Genomic DNA, 26,772 nt, shown 5'->3' on the forward strand with positions numbered 1-26,772 from the left:
ATAATTAATGTTATCTGTCATCTTGTTCGTAATTAAACTCACATGACAGCATGCGTATCTAGACCAGACTAATTGATTTCTAGGCACCCAAACCTAAAACATATGTTTACTGTATTTGACGTCTCACCCCACCTTTCTCCTTTCACAGTTTTACAGCTTTCTTATATTTCCTCTCCTCATTCCTCATTTGTCTTGCTCAGTTTTTCTTTTACTTTCCTTTCTTCCCCCTTTTCCAACTGACAGGTGGTGTAGGTCAAATGGCAGTAAGGTGAAAGGTCAAAGGTTAAAGGCCATGTTATGAGTCCATTAGTGCCTACCACTAACGTTGAGCCATATTGACCTTCATGTGTCTGCTCACACGATCACTGCGCACATGAGCTCAACTACCCATATACAGATTAGGACTGAATGGATTCTGATCAGTTTGTCAGACGATCTGAGACACAGATTTTGTTAAAGATCATTCATGTATGAAAAATTAGGTGCTCTACATACAATTTACATTTTAGCCTTTAAAAAGCATGGATTTTGCAAACTTTGCAGACAAATTTCTACGAATATGTTATTAATTGTAGACTGCAAAATACATTTGCATAAATTATTGATTCCAATGTCCCCATTCATCTGTCGTAGTTTTGATGTGAATGAAGTTAAATTATTAACTATTATTAAATTAATTAAAAATTAAGTTAAATTTAAATTTTCACACCAAGGTTGACAATAGCTTGAGGTATGATGATAGAGGTCTGATATTTACGCAGAACCTCCCCTAGTTGCCTCTATGTTTTTTGTTAAATTACAAAAAATTAATCTATAAAACTTCTATAAAAGACTATAAAAGACTTTGAGTCAACATTCATCGTGATGTATTCTGTGTGCTTCAGGTGAAATGTGAACTAGGCAAGTGTTCTAGATTCATCTTAGACAATGGATCATAAAATTAGAGGAAGGATTTACAAAAAGCACCACTCAGTATGACTCACTTCTGGCCCAATGTTGGCATAAGGACTTGGAGAATAAAGCAATACTTTCTCTTCGCAGTATCTAAAAACTGCAGAGTACTGCTGGATGTCCAAAATGTTATTTATTTTCAGAAAGCTGGGATTTATTCCAGGGTTCTTGCATCTGACTGCATAAGACATTCATGGTTCATGTCAGGTATTGGCTAATTCAGCTCTCTGTCACTATCACATGGTGACATGCCATCAGACATCGTCCCTGCGGACCTCACCTTTTTATCTCCTCACAAATACACATAGAGTGTATAGTCATTATTGGCTCACATTTACATGGTTCTTTGTCACACCTCTTCCTCCTTTTCGGAGTTGCCATACCCGTTGACAGTGTTTTTGTTATTGCTTGACAACACTGTCGTCCTGATTTAAGATATGAATTGCTATTTGTACACCACCCATCCGTCAATTTAGAAGCTCCTCCACTCATCACTTCATTCATTAGTTCCTTTGTTAATCATGCATTCCTTTGTCTTTCTAATTGAAAAGAAGTATTTGAGCTCCGGATTTCATATGGGATGTAATGTATTAAATAGTCAAAACAGGGCAAATCCTTTAAGTTCTCCACTTCACTCACTCCTAGCTTTATGTTTAGTTACACTACTAACTGTCCCTTCACAAGTCCCCCAATATCCACAAAGTCTTTTTTTGTTGGTCATTTGTCCTTCCATTAATTCTTGCACTTAATGACAGCTCCAGCAGCGTTGCAGCTTTTTGTTATGTTTTTGTATTGTTTTTTTTTTTTTTTTTATCCCTAGATGCCAATCACTGACTAAGCTGAAAGAAATTCTGTGTCTGTTCTTTGCAGGCAGTCAGTCCTGCTGTGGAGAAGCTTGCAGGGGTGGACCGAGCCCAAGGCAAACACACCTTCAGTGGCAGGTCAGTTTGTGGGCTTCTCCTGTACTAGCGTCTGCTGTGCTATGTTTCCATTCTGTTTCTTGTTCACTTGCTGAATCAATGCGTTTACAAAATTCTGTGTAGTTAAATAATCCAAAAAAATATATGACTGTTGCATGATAGTTTTTACGCAGTCTATTTTCTTTCTCTGTGCATGTTTGTCTACATTCATGTGTATTGATGTTTATGTGTCTACTTCTGCCCTAGTTTTTCTTCATTAAAGCTGTATTCTAATCCAGATCAAGGCCCTAACAGATATAGTTAATGAAAAGAAGCTCCATCATTAGCACACTACAAAAGACTGCAAAAACAGGGTCAGGGTCATGCACACGTACAGAAGCACGCACACAGTCAATCACACGTTCACACGATACAAGTAAAGAGCCGCAAACAGACTTCCATGGGTGTGTATGCATGTATATGCACATGCATGCCTCATGCCTGATGCCTGATGCTTAATTAAGTGTTAGGGATGCAGAATGCAGTCCTCTGGTGAGTCTTTTAATTGTGCATGTTTATGTGGGTGTGGGGGAACAGCGACAGACATTTTTCATACATGTTGCAAACATGAAAAAGGACATAATAGACTCCTCTGATTCAGTTTTTTTTTGTTGTTGTTTTTTGGTCTCTCTTTGATGATCAGGGTTTTATTATGGTGGGTTTTAGCACACATCATCCCATGGAGCCATATGACTTGATATAGCTCAAAGGTCTATCCCAAACATAATAAAACACAAAATTGTCCTCTTAGTGCCACTGGAACCATGGGTAGTCTCTGCATTAGTATGATGAATACAAACCCACAGCAGTAAATTTGAGAAAGTGGCAGTTACGTCATTGATGAATGTAATGCTGTGTCTGGAAACACTGACCTCTGTGAATGGAGAACATATTAGTCTGTTTAAGACATTAGAAGGTCATCATGGTCATGTAATTAATCTGCAGTTAATTCATAAATACTGAAACAAAATAAAATGCAGTTAACCTGTAACATAGACAGAGAGTTAGAGCAATGTTGAAGGAATTATTTTATGAGCCTTTGCTGTTGTAGTCTCTCTCCATAGCAACCAGCTGCACCCAGGGGGCACAGACAGAGATTAGATCATTCACATGTATTGTCTCACTCACACTCATTTGACCATGCTTCCTTTAACAGTGACTTTAACTGCAGGAAGATAGTTAGATGTTTCTATTAGTAGAAAGCCTTGATTTCTAATTCCCTCTCTTTGCTGTGATTGACCATATTTTGGCATGCACCACATGCAACAACAGCTGGATGAGACTAATGACAAAATAGATGGGAAAGTATTATGATTTTATTGTTCTCTTATAAAATTAAACAAGGAAGAATAGCACACTGTATTGAGGCATATTCTCCATTCAAAGCCAGGGCACTTGAAATAATTTTTATCATATCTCTAATGAATTATCATCATCTGTCATTGAATTACTGTAATACCTAATGCTTTCACCTCAATTAATAATGGGAAACAAATATGAAAAAAATAATTAGATGAAACATCTGTATTCAAGTGAATCAAATGGAGTTATTGGACAGTTTTTGGTTTTATCCTTCAATGCAGTACTACACAATCTAATACAGTGATTATAAAGGTCATTCTTTTTGACACGCATATTCTCAGTGTCTTTTGATTAGCCTTAGTAACATAAATTCTTATGTACGCACACAAGCACACACACTATCTCCGCTGTGAGTAATGTAAGAGTCATGTAATGGTTATTGTGGTCGTTGGGGAAACGATCCTTGAAATTGCAAAAAAAGTCCAAAATGAGTAGAGGAACATAGCTATAAATATTAGAACGGTAAAGCATACGTTAAATAAATGTGTGTATGTTTGTGTGCGTTGTGAATGTGAAGCTACACCTATAAATACAGTAATGGCTTATCTAAATTTTAACCACAGTATGCTCACCACAAAACTCATTACCTTTGAACCAAAAATGTCGTTCTTATATGGGGAAACAGATTTAGTGTAAATTGGTTTATTCAAATAGCAGTGACACTATATTATATTTCTTTGTGAAATAAGGCTCTGTGTCGGAGGTGGTTTAGAAGCTAAGAGGTGAAAAGGTAAATAGGTTTCACTGAGTGCACAAAACAAACTGGATGTGAAGGAGGTTTCCATGGATAACTGAGTTTATTCATGTGCCATTTTGAGACCAAACCATCTAATTCTGGTGTCAGGATTCCTGTTGTGATGGTAATGAGATACTTGGTATGTTTTTCACTCTGTACCTGTCCATCTGTAATCTCAACCTTTTTGTTTCTTCATTTCCAGCTTTGTTCCCGGTTGTCATTCATTCACTCTGTTCATATGTACAGCAGTATAAACACAATGCAGAAGCAACTCTGACATGGCGCAGACCTGCAGTTAAACTCTCTCTTTCATTATTACTCTTTATTCTCTCCAGTAATTAACAGACAATATGTAATAATATTCAGAGGCTGCGGCTAAATCATTTGGGGACAAAAGCAATGTTATAATACATTTTTGTTGCTCACAGTGAAATTTTTTCATTCACAAATATTGTTAACTTGCTGCACTGACTTAATATAATTGTATTACATACCTGTTTAGCTAGATACCTCATACCTGATTGAAGTATAATCACTACTGTGATAAATTAATTTATAAGGAAATTCAATCCAACTCATCGCAACTTTTATCTGAACAAGAGAGGCTGAACTGTCATAGCAGAAACAGAAAACTAAGTCATTTGACTATAATCACGCTGGCTGTAAATTTTTTCCATATATATATATATATATAAACCGATATATATATATATATATATATATATATATATATATATATATATATATATATATATATATATATATATATATATATATATCGGTTTCACACCTTCATTAGAATGGAGGGGTCAGAGAGAAGTGGGAATGACTTGCAAGAAAGATTCTGGCTGGTGGAGTTGAACTGGGGACTCGTCTGCTTTGAATTTATGTGCCCTAAACAGCTATTGCGTCACCTTGGCCACCTGCTATACTAACTACTGAAAACTAATATCTAGCAGGAAATCTTTTTTAACATCTTGAACTCTCAAAATGATGATGAAGACAAAACTTTTCTGAAGACATAAAAGTAAAAGTAATAAATGTAATCTTCTGAATTGCATTGGATCAAACAATGTGTGGAAAAATTAATGGGCGCACACTTTCGGGCACATTCAAATGGAATTGTTGTTCTTTTTTCCAGCTGATCATCTCAAATAGTCAATGACCAGCCTGCTATTTTTTTTTTTTTATTGTCTTTGATATTGAATATAACCAGAAAGATGTGATATATAAAAATGGTGTGAAGCAACCATAATATATTTTGTACTGATAATCGAAGCATATTTTCATACTTATTCCTATTCAGTAATAAAGGAATCATTTCCGTATTTGGTCTTAATGGCTTTAATGCAGTACACGTAGACATTACTATGCTTGTTATCAATAAATTGTGTACACATTCATTCATCAAAGTATTATGCGTTTTTACCTGTTTACCTTCCTTTTACTCTCTACATCTCTGGTGTGCTCCACTTTGAAGGCCATCTTATAGAGACAGGGAGATGATAAATAAGAAGAGGGATGAGAGGGTGAGATGCACTGAGACGAAGAGTGGTTTGGTAATGCACATCCTCCTTTTTTGTTATTTTTCCTCTGTGTTTCTGTCTTTCATAGTGAGGATCAGTGAAGTGGCAGGCGAATAAAGAGAACACCTGCTCTCTTCATCTCTCTGAGCTCTTATCCCTCTCTCTCTCTCTGTCTGTCTGTCTGTCTGTCTGTCTGTCTGTCTGCCCGCCCGCCTGCCTGCCTGCCTGCCTGCCTGCCTGCCTGCCTGTCTGTGTGTGTGTGTGTGTTTCTGTGTGCGCGTGTGTGTTTCTCTTGTTCTCTTGTATCTCGCTCCCTCTCTCATTCCTTCTCAAGTCTCACCCGTTTTGTCTGTCTCTCACCCCCAGTTCATTTTTTGTATTGATGCAGCCTGTCAAGCATCTCGCACAAGATTTAAAAAAGCACATGCAAATGGATCTCAAGTGTGTGTGTGTCCATTCTAGTGGGAGCATTGGAGATCAGAGACACAGCAGCAGGAAGGGATTGAGGGGAGGGTGGATGTTATTTTTTCCTCTCATGTTAATGCTATTCGTTTGCCCTGTTTAATTAATTCAATGCTTCCTCCACCCTTCACTTCAGTATATCTTGCTTACAGACCTCCCTCTCTACCAATCTTTCTTTTTCCCTCCCTATTTTCTACAGTTCTCTGCCCCTCTGTATTTCTTCCCCTTCTATGTTCTGATTCTGTTCCATGTAATTTTCCCCATCTATTGAATTAGTTGGTCTGGTGAGCAAAGTGTTGAAGATTTAAAGTTAAAATCTTGATTTAAAGCTAAAGTCCTTTAGATGATTAAACCACATTTCGAGAAATTCCCTTTTACAGAAAAGTAGACAACCCAGAAACAAAAAAAGTACAACTCAAACCAAAAAAGGTGAGCTCAGGGATGAGGGGGGACCAGCTGACTGCCACTGGCCTGCTGTCAGCAGCTATTCACCCACCAGACTCCTGCGGGGGAGGGTGCATAGAGAACCTTGTCATGTTTTCCAAAATTGTTTCATTTTCTGCGGTGCTCTCTAGAAACTTTTCACATCTAATTTCAATCCCCCTGTTAATTATTCTTTGTGACTGAGAGTAGGTTGTCTTTTGTGCATTATATATTATAGAAACAGTATACAGTATATACTGTTTTGAGTGGACGGAAAGCCAATTTTCAATGTCAATACAGAACAACACAGTTTAATTTGTGACACAGTGTAACTCTCTTAATTCCATCCATCTTACCTTCCCACTGCCTTGTCTTTTTTCTGCTTCTGCTTCCCCCCCCTCTTACTCCCTTGCTGCCTTCCTACCCACATACATCCCATGTTTCTCCCTCTGTCCTTGCCTTTATGTGTCTTCTCTCTTCCCTTTTCCTGAAGTCACTTGTCTCTTATTGTCTGGATTAACTCAAATTTGCTGAGTGATGATGAGGCAGCATCAGTCGTGAGTGTGTGCGTGTGTGTGTGTGTGTGTGTGTGTGTGTGTGTGTGTGTGTGTGTGTGTTTGTGTGAGACAACAGAGAGAGAAATAGACAAGAGGGGCTTGTTTTTGCACTTTGCATCTCTCCCCCATTGCCTCCCACCATCATGAACCACCCTCTCTGGAGTTTATCAGCATCTACTCTACATGTACTGCACTACATGGAGGTGCAGGGATGGTTGGTCTACAGAGACGCAGGGAGACAATAGGGGAGAATGAGTTGGAGAGAAAGGAGGGCAGAACTGAAGAGCAAAAAAACTAAGTACAGATAAACTCACTTAGAAAAAAACACACGCAGGGAGCAGAGAGAAGGTCGGGGGGATTAATGGCTGTGTTCTGATAGATAAACTAATCAAACAAACAAAGACACGCATTAAAACACAGACAGAATGTAAAGCAGATGAATCCAAACTAGGCAGAGGCATTGAAAGATTCAAAGAGAGGAAGAAACCCATAGAGATGAATAAAAAAGTTTTGACAAACATGTGCGCACACAGAGCAGTCTTTAGTTTTGTTGACTTTGAATAGAGCGTTGGTATCTCCTCCTCGAAGGGCTGGGTTCACAGACATGGATTAAATCCTTCACAAAAAAGAGTATTTTTAACACAATGAAGGCTTCCCTGGATAGGGATATATCTATCTAAGATGGTAGGTTTCAAATGTAAGCTCAGGAGACATATTTTGAGCACTGTTTCTATTCTGGTGTCTGTATTTGTGTGACACCACAAGGTTTTTTTGTGTAATCTCTCCAACATCCTGTGATTTAAACTTGTGATCCCTCTCCTTCTCAATTGTCACTTTTTAAATAAAACCCACCTTGACCCACAAAACTTATTTTACAGAACCGCATATATGGTTTTATTACACTGATAATATGGAAATAAGATCTGTAGTTGGTTGCATTATAAAATAAATAAAGTAAAAAAACCTCTAAACACTTTATTTCCAGAGGGTAAACACTCTTTCTCATGCCAGATTTGTATGTATGCTGCAACTTTTCCATGACTATAGAAGAGTTCAACTTCACTATTACTATTACTAATTTTGAACTGATGTAATGTTTTTTTCCTACTAATCTGATGCCTGCGATATGGATATGTGTGCAGCCTGACCAGAACAGTGGAGATCCTGGGAGAGAACAGTCCTTTGGGAATCCATGTGGTTCCCTACTGCTCATCACTCAGTGGACGGTGAGTTTTTTCCACACTAATGTACAGCAATGCATTCACACTCTCAATGACAGTTTTGTGGATACAAGAACAGATAGATATTTATGCAAGGCCTAATTCTGCCCTTTGACCTTAGAAAGCCTTGTCTATCTCCAAGCAACTATACATCCCAGAGTTTTTTTTTGTGTCATCCTGTTCTGCACTTCTGACCAGAAATTCTGGTCCGTTGAGCAACAGCATACAAAATTGGCACACACACACACATACACATAAGCAGACTGAAAAAGAAAAGGAATATTGCACAGCAATGTAGGACTCTTAAAAGGCTGTGTGACAGTCAGACAGTGGAATGGGGATTTCCTTAAGGAAAGCAGGATGAACTTTATGGCTGTTCTCATGACTCACCTGACCCCACCAATCTCCTCTTTAAGCTCCTCACCCCATTCTCTCTCTGTTCTCTTTTTCCGCTCTTGCTCAGTATGCCTCTGTCCCCTCCTCGCAACTTCCTGAACACCTACTCTATCTTTCACCATTTACCATAATCTCTATCACCTTTTAACCTTCTTTCATCCTTTTGGAGCTCAAGTTTTTTTTTTTTTTTTTGTGTCGCTGTCATCGTTTCAGATTTGTTAAGCGTGTTTTAGTTCGGAAGTTGTGGACTCAGAATACTAGTTGTTTTTTCAGTCCATCCTACCATCTTATTCTCCATATGTAAATGCATATGCCTTCTCACCTGTCTGTCCTGACTGTGTGTGTGTGTGTGTGTGTGTGTGTGTGTGCGTGCGTGTGTGTGCATGTCTGCCTGCGTGCGAGTGCATGTCCATGTCCTGTTATCCACTAACCTGTGCACTCAAACTGAGAGTTCTCTGCCATTTATGTGTACAAGGATATTACAAAAACTTAAAAAATTATGCTGAACAGCATATGCAGTTTGTAACCTCCCTTTTTCTCTCTGTACAATTTTAGGCCTCTTGGTCTGTTCATTCGTGGTGTGGAGGAAGAGAGTCGCTCCAGAAAGGAGGGCTTGTTTCAAGAGGACGAGTGCATAGTCAAGATCAACAACACTGACCTGATAGACAAGACATTTAGCCAGTGAGTTCAACACAGTTTGTCTATGCAGCTGAAATTAAACAGTTCAATCATTCAGTCAATTCATTAATTAAATTGGATATCAAGCTAATGCAACTTTCTGTACAGTTATTGAGATGATCAAGTTACAACATGGTACTGGAATGTTTCTCACATTTTCTTTAGGAAATAAAATAAATATATACATAGCGGGAAATATGCACATGTAGTAATACACAGCATTTGTTAGGAAGGTATTCTGGGCCTATTTATTAAGGAGGATTATGTTAGCATTAAAAACAAGAAAGCCTTCTTCCATTGATGCCTACCTATGCAGGAAGTTTAGTTTATCTGCTAATACTTTATTGATGTTTTAATGGAGATGAGAGCCTTCTTCCCAGACCAGTTAACGTAGACTGAATTGCCTATCTGTACTGCTACAGAGAAAAAAAAAATCATTAAAAGTAGACCAGAGTTAGTATTAATTATTCAATGTAGATTTGATCATCAAATTAAGCTACTTTACAGTTGTAGATGCCACCCACTAGGATTTTATTTTACCACTATCTGAAAAATTTAAGAAAAACAATTTCTCTGTGTGTGCCAGAGTAAGGGCTGCATGCACAAAACCTGTTGGAGGGAAGTCTTCTGTTATTCCTCACTGCTGTTGTTGCTTTTTTTCATGCCTTGTTTACCTTTCTGTTGACAGAGGGCTTGTATAATCACTGTTGTGGCATCATGTAGTGGCATCACTGGGAACAGCAGAAAAGTGTGTGTGTGTGTGTGTGTGTGGCAGTTAAAGCTGGCGTTTGTGTGTCTGCACTTTCCATGTCATTCCGCAAAGTAAGATTTATTCAAAATTTATTTGAGACCAGACATTTCTTTGTATACTTTGCTTACCATAACATTGAAGTACATTAACGTAGGTGTAATTGGAAATGTAACGTGATTATGAATCATTAAAATGACACACTAAAAATGACAAGGACGGATGTGGATAATACAATGATGATCACACATTAACACGTCTACGTAGTCCAAGCAACAGTACTTGTCCACTGCCCAGTGTGATAATAAGATTATATGCGAGGTATTTTACGCTGCACTGTAGGTAAAGGGATTATCATTGGGAGGCTTTTTGCCTATTGTTCCAAAACAGGTGTCTCACTCTTCACACATACATGCAAACAGAGATACAGTTTGTCAGCAGTAGGCATTCAGTGTAAAACACGTGTAAAACACACGTCCTGCATGTAGGACAAACTGAACTAAGACAATTCTTGGAGAACATATATCTACATTATTTCTTAACATCAACAGGTTTAATTGTGATTATGTGCGCACCAGAGCAGACTCCTTGTTAATTTTTCCATTTTCAGGTTTGCATCTTCCAAAGTCTCAGTATCTGTTCAAGCACACAGCTGCACACACGCTTGCCAGTATTGTTCTTTCATGGCAGGTGTGTTGGGATGCGCAGCTTGGTCCAGTGAAATATGTGCAAGTAGGCCACTGATAGGCCACTGATCCTCGTGAGTGTTTAAATCCAAACTTGCGCACAAACAGACACACACACTGCCATTGTCCTGGCTTGGCAGCTTCATTGAGGTAGCCTGCTTGATTATAATATCTTTTTTCACACAAATGTGGCTGCGGACGTTGTCCAATCAGGGACAACAATGATATCATCTGAACACAATGATTCAAATACACACGTCAACACACACACGGTTTTCACATCTAGTGTCATTGTACTGTATTGTGGTCTCAATATAATGAAAATCACTTCAAGTGTCATTGAGCAAGGTGTGACACAAGCACTTGCTTAGCAAGCCTAATGTGTTTAACGGTATTAATATGCAAATCCTGTGTGAGAAGAATGAAGATGCGATGACCACCCATCCCTAATCTCACACACACACACACACACAGACTGACACCCTCTTAGAGATCATTCTTACCTACAGCATCATTCAGTGAAGTTCCCTTTTGCATTTAAATGCAGGGAAATATCAGTGGGGCACTCAGCACTTTGTATAGACTGGCAGGTATAATGGGTACATTAGTTTTATATTTTATGCACAGTGTCTAAAACAGATCAAGTACTCAATGTACAGTACTGTGCTAAAGTTTTAGGCAGGCATGAAGCAGGGCTGTATACTATAGTAAGATTGCTTTCAAAAATAATATATTGAAATCAAGTATTGCTTTGATTTAGATTTATATTCAGTTCATTCACTTTGCAATTTGTTAATTGATAATAAATAAACTTAAAACTTCTATTTTAAAAGCTTTCTTACTGTACAGCATTTTTTCAAACCTGCCAGAAACGTTTGCACAGTATTGTATGTTATACTTATGAAGAAAGTGCATATCCATGTAAATGTGCAGTACACAAGAATAAAGCACATCTGATTTGCTCTGGTGATCAAATGATAGATTGATTATCATCGCATTATTACAATCCGATACTATTCTTACATGTCTAGTCTATTAAAACCTGCATATCCTTTATACATGCTTTCTAACAATAGTCTCCAGTTACGGAAACATTATGATCGTTACATGTAATAATAATCTAGCCAGGAAACAATAGGAGTGTAATCCAATCAAATTTAAATAAACTGGATTTTCTCTGTCGGTTATCTGGGGAGAATGATGGTGTGTACCAATCACTTCTGACACAGTGGTCCCGTTAACATACTTAGCATAATCCGGTAGAAACTAATTGTCTGCAAAATCATCTTTTTTGTAGATCACAAGGTCATAATGGCCTTTAGCACAGATGTCATCATTCTGTCGCATCCCCTGTTCTGTCTTGTCCAGAGCTCAGTAAAAATAAAAATAAACATGGTCAACAGAAGAAACAATTGGCTGTTTCATCGACATACGTCTCAAGTATGCACAGTGACCACAGCTAATAAATGGCACATTCATGAGTTCTACATATGTGTTTAATGTTGTATAACTAAATGTTTGTTTAGTTATATAAAAATATTTTTGACTGATTTCTGAGCGTTGTTCAAGACACTGTAATGTTATAATTAACATGGATCTTTTTTTGTCCACCACCCATATATCTGAAATATCTGCTGCTTTATAGCACAAACACAAACCTAACATACATACAGATGTACATTGACATAGAATTGACATTACATTAGACTTCACAAATAAGCACTGGCAATGATTTTCACACATGCAGCCTTAAAACAAAAAAGTGTGCAAGCTGCATAAAATGCACCAGATTCCTGTGTATCATGACTAGGGGCCTGCCAAGAAACTCAGTATCATCTTAATTTCTGCTCAGATCAGCATTTCTTGAAATTTTTGTGGCCACTGAAAGACCACTTAACTAATAAAATACAACTTATGGACCACATCCCAGACATCCCCAAAAGCAACACGGCACTTATAGCAGTAGTACAGTGGTGTGCTTGTATGGAAAACTGTTGTTTGATGCATTTTTCAAAAGATTACTGACAGAACAGAAAATGAAATATTACAAATGCAAAGTAACGAAGAGTCTGGCAGATCAGGAATCAAACTGGGCTGTCTTTTCTATTTGCTGCTGTAACATGAGAGGCTTCTATGTCACTGATTGCAAGACAAAGTGTGTGGCAAACACATGAATCACTTGTACATTTGAACACTGTCCAGATGTCATCAATCAAACTCTGTCAAAGTCTCTGTCATGGTGACAGAGATGAACAGGTTTTTGTTATATCTCACATTAAAGAGGGGAGCTAATCGTTAATGTAAAAAAAAAAAAAAAAAAAGCCAATGAAAATAATTAATTATTGGAAATGACAAATCACTTAAAATCTATATATATTTAAGTGGAAAATTAGACCCCATTTATATTCATTAACAATTAACTTTTATTTAATTTGTCATTTGTAATCAAATTTGTATTATTTTATTTTATATTTCTCCTAATTATAACTTGACAATTCTTCTTGTCAGAAATTGATAACTATTTAAAGTGTATGCAATTGTGATTAATTGCAAGATTAGCTTTATTAGTATGAATATGGAGGATGCCTATCTCACTTAAAACTCTTCCCTATAGTCGAGCACTACTTTTTTCCTGCTATATATCTGCTATATATCTCTCACCCTCCCAGAGCCCAGGAGGTGTTTCGGCAGGCAATGCATTCCCCAGTTGTCCGCTTGGAAGTAGTTCCCTCCTTCAACAAAGAAGGCTATGAGAAGAGTCTAATCGGTCAGCTGTTTGGCAACAGTGCTGGTCCCGACAGCAGCCCCCGAATAACAAAGAACAAAGAACCGCCGCCTGTCAAAGCAAAACCTGTGTTTAAGCGCGCAGAGACTCCACCCACACGATTGGCAGAAGATGGCCCCATTCAGGAACCTGCTGTAAGTTGCTCTATTTCAAGTCGGATCATGTGGATCACTTGATCTGTGAGCTTTCTCCAACAGTCTTCTTAAATCCGACTGTATACATTTTAAGATGGGCTGAAAAGTTAAAAAAAAAACCAAAACTTCTAAGTATTAATTTTTGGGACCTTTTGTGCCTTTATTTAGACAATCAGTGGCAGAGAGGTCGACAGGAAGCAGGGAGTGAGTGGGAGGAGGATGACATTTAGCATTGGTCCCTGATCAGAATTAAACCCCTGACGTGACAATAATGTGGCATAACCATTTGACTAACCACGCTGCCAAGAAGTTAGGGTTTTAATAATAACAGATGTGAAGTCACTTTCACTTTGATTTGCATCAGTAAAAGAGCTCAAACCTCTGCCACTTTCCCCTCTGATAAACTTCTGTTTTTGTTAGAACACATACAAGCCTAGCAGCCTCCTCCAATCTCACTTGATCCACCGACCCTCTGGACATAATATACAGCTTCTGGCTCATGGCTCAGTATATATTTAGCTAGAACCAGTACGAACCCCACGTTATTGTAACTTGGTTCCTATTGCAACCATATGCAATTGTGGTGTCGGCATCACCATAGTGACATGGCTGACATTGGAGCAACAGCTGGCAGAGGCAATAGTTACTTAGCAACAGCTGAATATCATCTTATTGAGTTATTTCTTTGGTGGTGTTGGGGGGCAAATTTGTAATGAAGATGTTGGAGCACAGTTTCCTCTGCATTGTTTTTCTATTCATAATGCCTTCATACTTAAAAATACAGCTCATACAAGTTTAACACTGTATATTGATGCCTTCTTTTCACAATTACTTTGAATAATTTTCCAGATGCAATCAGAGTTTAGGAAATGGATAACATTAACAATTAGTCATATGTGGTCAATTTTGTGTAATAGCTTATTAGTCTGCTTAACAAATAACATCTCACTCTATTTTTTCATATGTGTTATGAAGGAAATAACTAAATTTCACAGTTCACAGAGCATTCTACTCATTAGAAATGATGCAAGTCAAATGTAACAAACTAGAGAAATGTAAAATATGCTAATGGTCCATTTGAATAGTTAGACTTGTGTGGACATCCTTCTTGTACCCTTATGCTTTAATGCATTTAGGTCAGTAAAATGACTTGATTGCTGTTCTCTCTCTACCTAGACCCCCAAGGCCAGGAGTGAGAGCCCCCTCCTTAAGAATAGTCCAGCCCTCTCCAGCTTGGTGACCAATAAGAGAGGAGGACGGAGATTGAGGATCGATTTAAAGAAAGGTGATAAGTAGCCTGAGAGCCTCCCTCACACAGTGTTACAGACTCTTTCTAAGAGTCTCACATGAACATTATTCTGTATATATTATTTAGTTCACAGATTTGTGAAAACGAGAGAGGGCTGTAGAGCTCATGCCTTTTGATGCCATATACATAAAGCCCAGCCTTAGGGGTGTATAAGAACTAAAATTTTGCTGTATGCATGCCAGATGAGGTTATGCAGATTCAGGTAGAACTACAATAATTTGTGGAAACACATCTATTCTTTCATCTCTATTTATCCTGCATTTTTTTTTTTTCCTTTCAGTCTCATTTTTTTGAATGTAGATAATTGACCCGCTTGATGTCTCTGGCTCTATGCACAGCATTGTGTTTATTATTATAGATATTCCTTTCTCTGTTCCCTGGCTCACTCTCCTTCCTCTCAGCCTTCCTCTCTCAATCTCCCTGAGTCCCTTTCTTCAGGGTCTATTAAGTCTTTATTGATCTGTTCATTTCTGCTGATATAAATTCATACTGGACCAAACTGCTGACTTGGCTCTGTTAAAGAGACTGGACTAAATGAGGTCTATAAAACACAACCAGTCTCTTTCTGTGTGGCCGTTTTGTACACGTGTGAATGTGCATGAGTGTTTTTTGGTATGTGCACCTGTCACTATTTTAATCTTCATCACTACTCTTTCCAGAACATTTCCACTGTGCTGCGCTCAGTCCTCTCTTACTTTTACTTCATTGCTTCCTCATTTTCTTTCCCTCTTCTTCGCCCTGCACCTGAACCCATTTTTTAAAACCCTCACACCTGCAGATACTGTAGCAGCAGCTATGGCTAAAGGGTTTAAAACACCACATACACACAATATCCTAAGGCTTTAAATGATCACACTCAGAGAATGTACTTGGGAGCTGAGTCAACAGCACTGTGTTGAAGTTTTCAGGACTGTGTGTGTGTGTGTGTGTGTGTGTGTGTGTGTGTGTGTGTGTATATGTATATGTATGCGCGCGTGTGCATGCATGTACATACATGCGCTTGTGAGGATGGATAGATTTTTTTTTCTTGGAAAGCCTCAACAAGACAGGGACTTAACAACCACATATGATATTTTGTGTGTTGACAGTGACTCAGGAGTGTTACTCTTGCTTGCACATTGTACCTTAAGTCTTAAATCACATTCTTTTGGGTGTGTTTGGATATGTGTTTCTAGGCTCAGAAGGTCTTGGTTTCACAGTGGTAACTAGAGACTCTTCAGTCCATGGTCCTGGTCCCATTCTAGTCAAAAACATTTTGCCACGTGGAGCTGCTGTGAAAGATGGGCGCTTGCAGTCTGGAGACCGGATACTGGAGGTACAGAGCAAGTGATTGTTGAGACCTGCACAATTATAATCATCATCACTGTAACCCAGCATTTTGCAAATCAAAAGGGAAAAATAACCTAAAAATGTATAGTCACGCTGGTGGTTTGGTGTTTTTTTTTTTTTTTTTTTTTGGCCCATGTTTAGGTAAATGGTGTGGATATCACAGGTGTGGGCCAAGAGGAGTTGGTGTGTATGCTACGCAGCACGCGGCAGGGAGAGAGTGTGTGCCTAGTGATCCTACGACAGGAAGACATGTTCCTGCCCAGAGAGATGGTAAGAATGCTATATTGTAAACGAAAGAAAGGGAGACTTTCTGATTGAGATTGGGTGGGTCAGTAATTGCTCTTGAGGAAAATGGTTTTATTACTACATCAACAGTTGTAATTTTCACCTCTCATATTCTTTCTAATAATGCAATTTTTGGTCCAATCAACAGGCTTGTCTGGATTATGCACAATTAAGAAGCCTATAGGAAGGTTTCTGTTTGTAGATGTTACCCATATTTGCCAAAAAAAGCTTTTCTGTATTAGCTGTTATATACTAGATGACTAGCTAGACATTAGCTGATGATATACTGTGATGTAAGATGAAATCTTAGCTTTAAGTAATCATGCATGATGGTGTTTCATTATTCCATTCTGGTTAACAGGCATTATAAAGGGTAAAAAATTGTGCTGGTCTACCATTGCCACTTTGTTTTTGCAGAATTGCAACACAGTTGTTATTAATAAACTCCTCTTTCTTCATACCTGTTCTATTTTCTGTGCTTTTTTCCTTTAATCTGACTGCATGATCATCTGCTCTGAATGCACTGTAGTTAATTGGAGCTCTATACGTTTTCATGCTGTCGGTGCACATAACTTTAAAATGTTTTTTCTGAGAGTGCTGTTGTGTGTTGATGTTTGCACTATCTACCTTAACAAATTGTCAGCTGCTCTGTCGATTATTTTCATTTTCCCCCCAACACTTGAGTTGTCACTCGTTTTGCTGCACTTAAATTGAGAGAAATAACAAGGTCTTACTTTCTTATATTATAGTACCACAATTTTTTATGTGCTTTTGTCTCCCCTCAGTCCGTCACTTAGTTAGGGTGTTTTCTTGTTTTCCTCATATCGCTGTGGGTTATCTTTCTTTTATGCTGCCTTTTGTGTCTATTTTCCTTCTGTTTCTCAGTTTGCTCTTATTGACTGATGTTTCCTCAACAGCTGCCAGAAAATATGACACACACATATGCATGTGCATGCGACCCTGAGCCCCATAGGAAATTCTCTTTCTACAGACAGGATGGGAAGCAATGTGCTGTGTGTATGTGTGTACATGTGTTAACATTTAGGATAATTTGCAGTGTTGAATCTAGTCCAGAGTTTCAACATATAGCATGTCTGAACTCCATCGCTCTGCTCTTGTTGTGATGACGATAGATGTCAGTGTGTGTTGATGTTACTGAATACCTTCCCTCGCCATCCTCTCACTGCTATATGATAGGGCTACCGTAGTACTCCTCCTACTTCTCCACAATCTACTGTTACGCAGACAACAACCCTTGAAAGTGTACTGGGTAGACAATTCCCAGCAGGAGTGAATCATGATATTTTCTCGCTCCCAGGTGAATTGTTGTTATTAACTGGGGAAAGCAGACTCTTCTGAAGAACGACAGGTCACTCTGGAGCCGTTTTGTGACTGTAATTCCATATCAGGCCCCTCATGGGGAATCTCAAATTCTGATCAAATTCCAGATGACAGGTATATGTGTTACCATGGTCACCCAGTGAATTTTTTCATGTCCAATATTGCTTCCTGAACATTCATTAGTTGGTTAACTATTTATTACGAAATACTTAGCTTGGTTTACTTGCTTTTAGACCACATAGACATTTCACCAGAGCCCACTTTGAAAAAAGTGTGTGTTTGTTTTTTTTTTTTGTTTTTTTTAGTACACACTGGTTTGACTGATTGCTTTCACAACAGATTAGGAGTGGAAGCATCCTAAATTTATGAATTGTAATAACAGTATTTTGAGGATTTTATGATTTGCCTGCTTCACTAAAACCAGTTTGTATAAAACTGGACCGATGCTTGGCACACTCAGTGCAGCATCATCAAATTCAAAGGCTGAATTATGTGTTATATTCCAAAGTTAACTATTTTAAATGGATGTGGGTCTCAAGCTTAGTCATGCTAATGGGGAGCCTTTTTAGTTGTTCCCTCCTGTTTTGTTGGGTAATAATTTCTTCATTAACAATAAAAGCTTTTATTGCGGTTTTGTAATTCTAAAACAAGTCGCATTACCAGATTAGCTATTGCTGAATTTTAATGACTAAGATTGTGTATTATATCAGAGCAGAATAGGACACTATTGGTGGAAAACGGTATGAAAGAGAGGTATTGGTTGAAAACAGACTTATAAGTCTCTAGTTCACCTGCTGTCCCCTGAAAATAAAGTGTCAATGAAAAATGGATGGTTTGACACTGCAGTTGACAGTGCGTACTGATTAATTACATAGGTGAGCTTAAGATTCTCTACAGCAGTCTAAGCCTAGCTACAATACATCATTGTGGTGTGTTTGTGTTCGTACAGATATTGAGATTGAGGAATTGCAAACCAGAAAATGGTAAAACTCGCAAGGAATCTGCTCTGGACTTGGTACTTTGTGATAAGAAAGAAGATAAAATATTTTACAAACCCTCTGACACCACTTGTATGTGTGTGCTGATGCTGTTCAACATTTTGCAGTTTATACCTCTACACTGAGTGCAGCCAAGGCCAACAAAAGTCACAAAACACATAAACCTATGAATTCATTTAAGAATTATGACACATAATTTAACACTGTCTAATAGCATAAGATGATGCTGTGTATATATATATATATATATATATATATATGTATATTTGCACACACACACACACACACACACACAGTTTGTCGACTCAGATTCCAAACACACACACACATATATATATATATATATATATATATATATATATATATATATATATATATGTGACATCATAATGTTCTAACAAAAGAAGGAGAGATTGTGACCATATTTACTGCATGTTTTCTGGTTTGGAGGAGGCATACAAATATGAGGTGATAATTCTAGTGCTATGTTTGGAATCTGAGTCGACAAACTTATCTGTGTCTGCCTCTATCTTCCTGTTTCTCTTTTGTCCTCACCCTCTCCTCCAGGCAGACAGGAGGACCCACTAGATTTCACCTTTCTCAACAGCACAATTTTTAAGAGCAAGTGCATAAAGTGAAGAAAAAAGGAATAGTGTATTACTGAAAAGCTGGTGAGAGTGACTGATGAGGCTAAGAGGTGAGGATAAAATGAGGAAGTCAGATATGTCTTGGCAGCAAAACTGTTCTAAGCTTTTCAAAAGCACGGGGGTCATTTGACCTTTAGCAAAAATTCAGTACATGCAATAATTGTACATGTATTTTTTTCTTATCTTGGTGGTACAGATAATGACTGTCCTCTAGAGTTTGTCTCATGCCAAAGGCTCACAGGCAGGATATTAGCCTCTAGGCTAGACATAGAAAGTATCAGTCAATGTTGTTTTCAATCATGGTCATGCAGTTTTTGCAGCAACAGCTTTATTAAACCTTGACCAACAATGTGACATCACAATACTCTCCCATTGTAACAGGAGACACTTTTGGAAGGGACCACCATTGTTTAACCTTTTAAAAAGATGTTCAATATCTCACTTGTCCATGACTGGAATATGATACAAGGCAGAAGCTATCAAATCTTAGAGATACTTTGAAGGTGTATTAAAGCAAAGAATTTCCCACAATGTTTGTATTCTCACACCTCAAAGTCAAGCATACGCTTTAAAGTATACTTTCACCTCACAAGCTAGTGTTTTCAGGGTTTTGCAATGTCTCTTTCACATTATTCTCACAAAGCTTCTTCACAACTCTGCCAATTTTTGGTAGACCTCCTGCTGCCACAGAAAACAGCCATGTGCAGACAGATATAAATGTTACATGTATTTATTTATTGTTATTATTATTTTTTTTAAATCTGACCTTTACCCTCACTTGTGAATATGAGTTTGGTTGGTTGGGGCAGCCTGATCCCAACGTAGCACAGGTAATATACCAAAATGGTACTAATGCTTATTGCAGTTTCCTCATATTTGGCTGGGAACCAAGGGCATGGGTGTGAAAGTCTGTTTACAGTGCATACCTGCACTTACTTTGCTGCCGTAAATATGATGAATTGTAATCATGTTTTCAGTGAGATTAGATGAGATGGCTGGTTGCCACTCTACCCCACTTTTTTGTGTGAATGTTGAGCATAAATTCACAAAACAGAGAAAAGCCTTGAAATTTAAATCCTCCAATGGCAACCTCATTGGAAAAGGCATTGTGTGTTACCATGGCCAAGGGGAGGCAAAAAAGAGAGGGAAAAAAAAATATATATATATTAAGATATATTAATAAAATACGACAACATATATTTTTTTTTCAATTTTTCCTCTTTTTGCTGAGAATCGGCATATCCTCATTGGTCAACAGCTTTTTACTCCCGCCAAAAGCATAACAAAATATGTTGTGTCAAATCCTTGTGTGATATTGTTTTATATGATCCTATTTCTTATTGATTTTTGTAATGAGTTTAAGTTGATCAATTTACATGAAACCTTATGCACAGCAACACATTTTATAGCATTTTCAGATAAATATAAATCACAATGTGATGACAGTTCTGTTAATGATTTTATAAGAAGGTTTATGTCATGTTTATGGAGAAGAAACAGAAGGATGATGATGAAGTGATGGAAGGATCTTGTCTTTCGTCTCCTCCCCCTCTTCCGTTGTCTCATTTTAGCCCACCATCTGGTGTTGTCAGCAAAAGTGTGTGCTTGCTGTTGAACAAAGACATTACACCACCTCTACACACATGCACTCACCCCCGCACAGATGAACACGCACACACACACACACAGTCATTTTTTTTAATTATTTGACATTCAATTCCGCAATTGTTTACCACAAGTGTACATCCACCTGCTGAGTCGACTACAGCCTTGACACAAATTCCTTGTAAATATCACATCAACATCAAATGTACGAAGCAAATTATTCAAAATAGATACTATATTTAATTTATTTTTACTATAATTATTAGAATGTACACATTTCACACTATATTCCTTTCCATCTAGCTCATCATGAATACAAAAACATGTATTGTGAAAAATTAGACAGTTGACTATATGAATATGAACGATTCGCAAACACACACTGACTCCTCATACTGAATAAAAGGTTGAAGTGTGATTCCATCAGGCTATTTGTATAGCTCTGCCTTTGGGATCCAGTACTTGATGAGCTGCGAGACAGTGTCCTGTCTGTCCTTCCTCTTTTTTCCACACTAGGAAACATTCTCCTTAGTGCCAGATGCTCCTCACACACTCTGACAAATCACTAAATAGTTGGCAGCTGGTGACAGAGCAGATTCAAAACAAAGCAACTTTATTGAACAGTTTCTTCATTCATTTATTCCCCATCCATCACCACTGCAGTCACTGTCTATGTGTGAGGCATTGTGCGTCTGTGCACTTCTTTGCAGTCTGCTGTCTGTTTTTGTGTGTGCTACATCTCGCTAATATCGTCACCAACGTGACCTCACAGAATCACTACAGTAGATCCCCCATCTGTTACACCCTCAGAGACCTGTGTATGAACACACACACATACACAAACTCCCTGGCAGCTTGGTGTCTCTGCAGGAGCTGCCATCATCCCAGTGGAGAGAGGGGTATCATGTCTCTCTCCCTCTCTCTCTCGCTCTCTCTTTGGCTCTCCGTCTCCTATCATATCTCTCCGCTGTTTGTTGAAGGTGTTTTAGAGTCTTCATTATCCTATCATCTACAGTCGCTGCTGTGCCTTTAAGCCGTCAGCACAACACCGGCTCATACATTTCAATTGTGGCTTCAAGTCACTTGGGATCAGCATGGGTGTTGTAAGCTTGTGCTCTCATTCTTAACAAATGAAACCTTTGCTTATGTCAGAGGCAGTGCAACAGTTTGTTTTGAAGTTTGTGTTGTATTGAATTTTGGGAACAGATCTTTTTCTATCTTACCAATGAAGAACAGTGACACAGACATGTTTGTTAATTTTGGTGTTTAAGAATGAAATTGGGTGAAAGTGAAAGTAAAAAAACCTGCCTACACAAAGGCTCTAAACCACTAGATAACACATTGAATTTGTTTTATTTAACCTTTTGGGGAAAAAAAAAAAAACAAAAAACAAGTTTACAAATGACAAATTTAATTTTACATCCTTTAAAAGCTTGAAGTCAGAGGTGAAAAGTCAGCACTGAATGTCTGCATTTTCACAGGCGCACAATATGATTTGATAAATTTTATGTCAATGGTTTGATGTATAAATAAAAAATATAAACTATATTTCACAATTATAAATTTGGATTCTTAGCCCAAAATGGATAGAACATGTGTAGAGTAAGGATTTCAGCATTTCTGGTAATTTTTGGAAAGAGAGTTTTTCTTGGGTGGAGGTATACACAAGCCCACAGCTTTTGAGACTTTAAAAGCAAAACGTACAGTATTACTGCTTGTGCTCCCACATCCACCAGTTACAGTCAAATGTCATCAAATAATAACCGAGAGCAGACTGACATTCTCTGTAAAAGATTCATTTTAAAGTGCAGAGACAACAGCTATAATTCACAAGCTGTTGCCAAGAAGCAATTTGGTCTTCATGTGGGGGGTTTCGGCACATGAACAGACGGCTGCCCAGCCCACACCACAGTCCCATATTACAACGTGACGGCCCGTGACCACTTGTAGCCTCGGAAAAGGAACCCTGTGCTGCCAACATCTGCTGTAGATTTCACTGGACCTGTGGGCCTGCTTACCCTGCATGCAGTGACCTTTAATATAGCGCTCCAGAGGAAAGCGTACAGGGACGCCACAAGCACTGCACTTGTTTAACTACAGGGGAGCATTGGCATCAGAGTACGCAGCGTCTGTATCCCTTCTCCAATCAGTGCCTTTCCATCGCCTAGACACTATGGCTGGTCCCCGTAGTGCTCTCCCCACAGACATTTTAACCCTTAACATGGACTGTGCATAGGTGTGAACCGGCTTGGGGTTGCACCTCTTATTACATGCAGTCACCCAGCTGTCGTGGCTACTCTGAGTAGGCAGGGAATTGAAGTTGGGCTTCCAATTCACTGAGCATCACCTTTGTTATGGCAAAAGAGCAAGAGAATAAACAGCAGAAAGACCAACAACCAGAAATTAAACAATTCCCTTAATGCAGCACACCAATAGAAGTTGTTTAAATGCTAACAGATAAAGGGCTAATCTCCACTGTAATGCCAAAGGGCTTTTAATCTGAAAGTTAAAGGTTAAAGTTAGTTAAAGGAAGGATTGAGTTCACGAGAAATGTATTAATTTTAACCTAACTGAAGCAGCTGAAAATGAGAACATTCTAATGAAGAACACCAACAACATATCGGTGTGCGGGTAGTTGAACAAAAACCTCTCTCTAGGGTAAATAAAGACCTTTGGGCCTGTGCTTTGATCCACTGGGGTGCTCTACCCAGGATGCCTTTCAATCCAGAGATGTGTGGTAAACAGGCATCACTTAACGCTGAGTAGAATTCAATATGTCAGAGCAACTACTAATTGGGAAACATTGCCTCAGTCGCATGACGTCAGTCTCTTCTCTCTTCACCCTTTTCCTGTGTTTATGTATTTATTCAGCCTTTTTTGTCCCCTTGTCCTTTCTCTTTCTTTGGTGTTGTATGTGGTCCTTACTGACTCTAAGATTGCTGTCTGTAGTTGTCCCATTCCAGCCTTTACCTTGACCATTAGTATAGGGTTTGGACGACTGGACAATGGGGGCCTGTCTTGAGAGGCCAGTGATAGGACAGTTGCTTTCATAAGTCTGAAAAGTAGCCTATAATGTCAAGCTTTGTTCCATTGGTGTGTCACTGACTGTTGTCATGCCTGCCAGTCATCTGTGTGTGTGTGTGTGTCTACTTGTCTGCTTCCCAGCACAGTGTATATTTGCCTCCGTGTGTGTGTGTGTGTGTGTGTCTACGCACGCACAAGTTGTCAAATCTACTGCTGCATTGAAGCACAATTGCTGCTGCTGTTTGGCCTTGTAAAATGAATCCTTGGACATTCATTCTCACAGCATGGGGCTTTTTACTGACACACGCACGCACACACACACACATACACACAGACAAACATACACAGCATCTCTGCATGACCGAGTGGAATGGCATCTGCGACCTGTAGTCATTAAAATAACATGTTTCTGAGAGTGGGTGTCCTTACCCACAAACACAGAGGGACCGAAGAGTTTATAGCAGCATCGTATTAAACCATACCCAAATAATACTCATTCACGTGCGAACTAAAATTCTGATCACTATTCTTATCTCCTCTTTCATTTTATATTTCACCTTTCTCTCTTTTTCCCCACTTTCTCAGTATATGCAAGTTTAAGTTTCACATAATTGGTTTCTACATCTTTCTCTAATGCACGGCTCTCTGGCTAAGTCTGATAAAACAGCACAGTTTGCTCTCAAACACCTACACCAAGTTGTCCTTTTAATAACATCTTATTTGTTGATCCATCATCGTGACAGCTTGCTGAAATGTTGGATGCCCAGCATGAGAGGGCTCATCTATGCAAAATGTTTTTGCATTAACCTTTGATAGGCTTTATGTAGCAAAGACAAAATCACCATTCTAGCCACAAACAGAAAGCACATCACTGTTTATTGTTTTAGTATTACGCACAGATATAACCACCTATCTTAGTAATGAGGCTGAAATAACAGAAATGTTCCATGAAATTACAGCATGCACTTACAATACAAAGTGTTTGCACCCTTTTTCTACTCCCGTGTGTATGCGTCTTTGTGTGCGCACATTTTAAAGAAATTCCCATGAATGAAATAGAAAGGCCTTGTTTGATTTGCCATTTTTATTTTATTTATTTATTTATTTACTGAGTTCAGCCATAAAATAGTAGCAGGTTTCGCTTTCTATTCACTTGGTTATAAAAAGTCACAGGGCACTCAGGTTGGACATTCCTCATAGGCCTGTTCTCTGATAAATTATCAGAGGAAGCCTGGGGGCTGTGCTTATTCATTGTTTTACAGGAAAATTGAATTCATCACCCAGAAAAACAACTTTACATATATTTGCATATTTTCCTCAGATTCCATAAAACATTTCACAGCCCTGTGGGTGGTCCTGACCCCCAAGCTGAGAACTGCTGCTTCAAACTTTTCTACAGTAAAGCAGCATTCATTCTAAATTTATTCCAGCATTGGTAATGTCCCATGCTGAGTACAAGAAAAAAATTAATAAAACAAAGTAGGGAGGTTAAATCAGATAATAAAAGAATGTAGCCGCTTCAGGGGAACTTACAAGTTGCTAAATCATGACATTACTCTGGACAGAACCTCAGTGACTAATGAATTCTCCCTGTAATTATACAGAGAAAGTAGCTAACATTTCTCTTCTGGGGTTTTGAAGTTCTTTCCAAGGTCACAGAGCTTCCTATCAGGTCTGGACAGTCAGTCTGATTGGAGGACTTTTTCCAGCAGGGAAAACAACTTTCTGCAGAGTAGAGGACTTTGTGTCGGCTTAGCGCTGTTAAACCTACAATCCCCACAGACAAACAGTGTCTAAACCTGACACAGCTGACCCACGCAAACAAACACACACACACTCCCTGCCTGAATTTATGCATGTATGGATACAACCACATAGGCACAGACAGACTTTCATTAAACAAGTCCTAACAAAAACAATCATGCAGGACATCCCTGTACATAAATGATAATACATGAACACAAGTCATATTGCAAGGACTGCCACAAAAACAAAATTACTGAAAATTCTGATGTGGAAACATCAGAAAATACATTCAACACAACCTGTAAATGCTACAACATACATCATCAGTTGGGTTTCAAGAGACAGTGTTTATACTATTTTCCACTGTCCATCTGAAATTATGAAACAGAATGGCCAAATATGCTGCACACGGTTTATCCAGTAACTTTATTCAACACCTTTAAAATAGGTAACCATACTTAAAGTCCTTTTTGTGGTTTAAATACAAATGGCTGTTAAAAATGTAATATAACATCTTACAACGACTCATGCAAAGCTGTTTATTTTCCTGTTAAAATCTAAGATTTCCCTAGAAAAAGCATGCATTGGAGCTCTTTATGTATTTACAATAAAAAATGCTCTGTCATGAAATGCCTTTAACTTGTCATACCCTTTCAAGTACAATCTATACGTAGTGGAACCGCGCTGTCTCCCACTGAGCTTTCATAAGCTTCAAGCAAACATTTTCATCTAACGGGATCCACTCGCTTTCTTTGTTTCTAATATTTTACTGATCTATATCCCCCTCTTGGTTGATGTTTTTCCACCATCTCTCTTGGTTTATTGTAGTCATTTTTCATCTATAAATTCAGGCTGGTTCTCTGTT

General features: G+C 38.4%; 1 protein-coding gene across 6 annotated transcripts in view; it reads left to right on the forward strand.

Annotated features, from left to right (window-relative positions):
- LOC115061625 (partitioning defective 3 homolog B-like) overlaps positions 1–26,772 on the forward strand; it is a 180,095-nt gene that overhangs the window by 50,435 nt on the left and 102,888 nt on the right. For 5 of the 6 annotated variants that reach the window (XM_029530048.1, XM_029530045.1, XM_029530046.1 and 2 more), the window contains exons 6-12: positions 1,822–1,892; positions 8,119–8,202; positions 9,148–9,273; positions 13,374–13,623; positions 14,800–14,908; positions 16,108–16,247; positions 16,403–16,531. In XM_029530048.1, the coding sequence (XP_029385908.1) occupies positions 1,822–1,892; positions 8,119–8,202; positions 9,148–9,273; positions 13,374–13,623; positions 14,800–14,908; positions 16,108–16,247; positions 16,403–16,531 (909 nt within the window). Of the gene's footprint in view, positions 1–1,821; positions 1,893–8,118; positions 8,203–9,147; positions 9,274–13,373; positions 13,634–14,799; positions 14,909–16,107; positions 16,248–16,402; positions 16,532–26,772 lie in introns of all 6 variants that reach the window. The other variant, XM_029530049.1, reaches the window with a different exon arrangement.

This window comes from Echeneis naucrates, chromosome 21 (assembly GCF_900963305.1).
Source record: "Echeneis naucrates chromosome 21, fEcheNa1.1, whole genome shotgun sequence".
NCBI lineage: Eukaryota > Metazoa > Chordata > Actinopteri > Carangiformes > Echeneidae > Echeneis > Echeneis naucrates.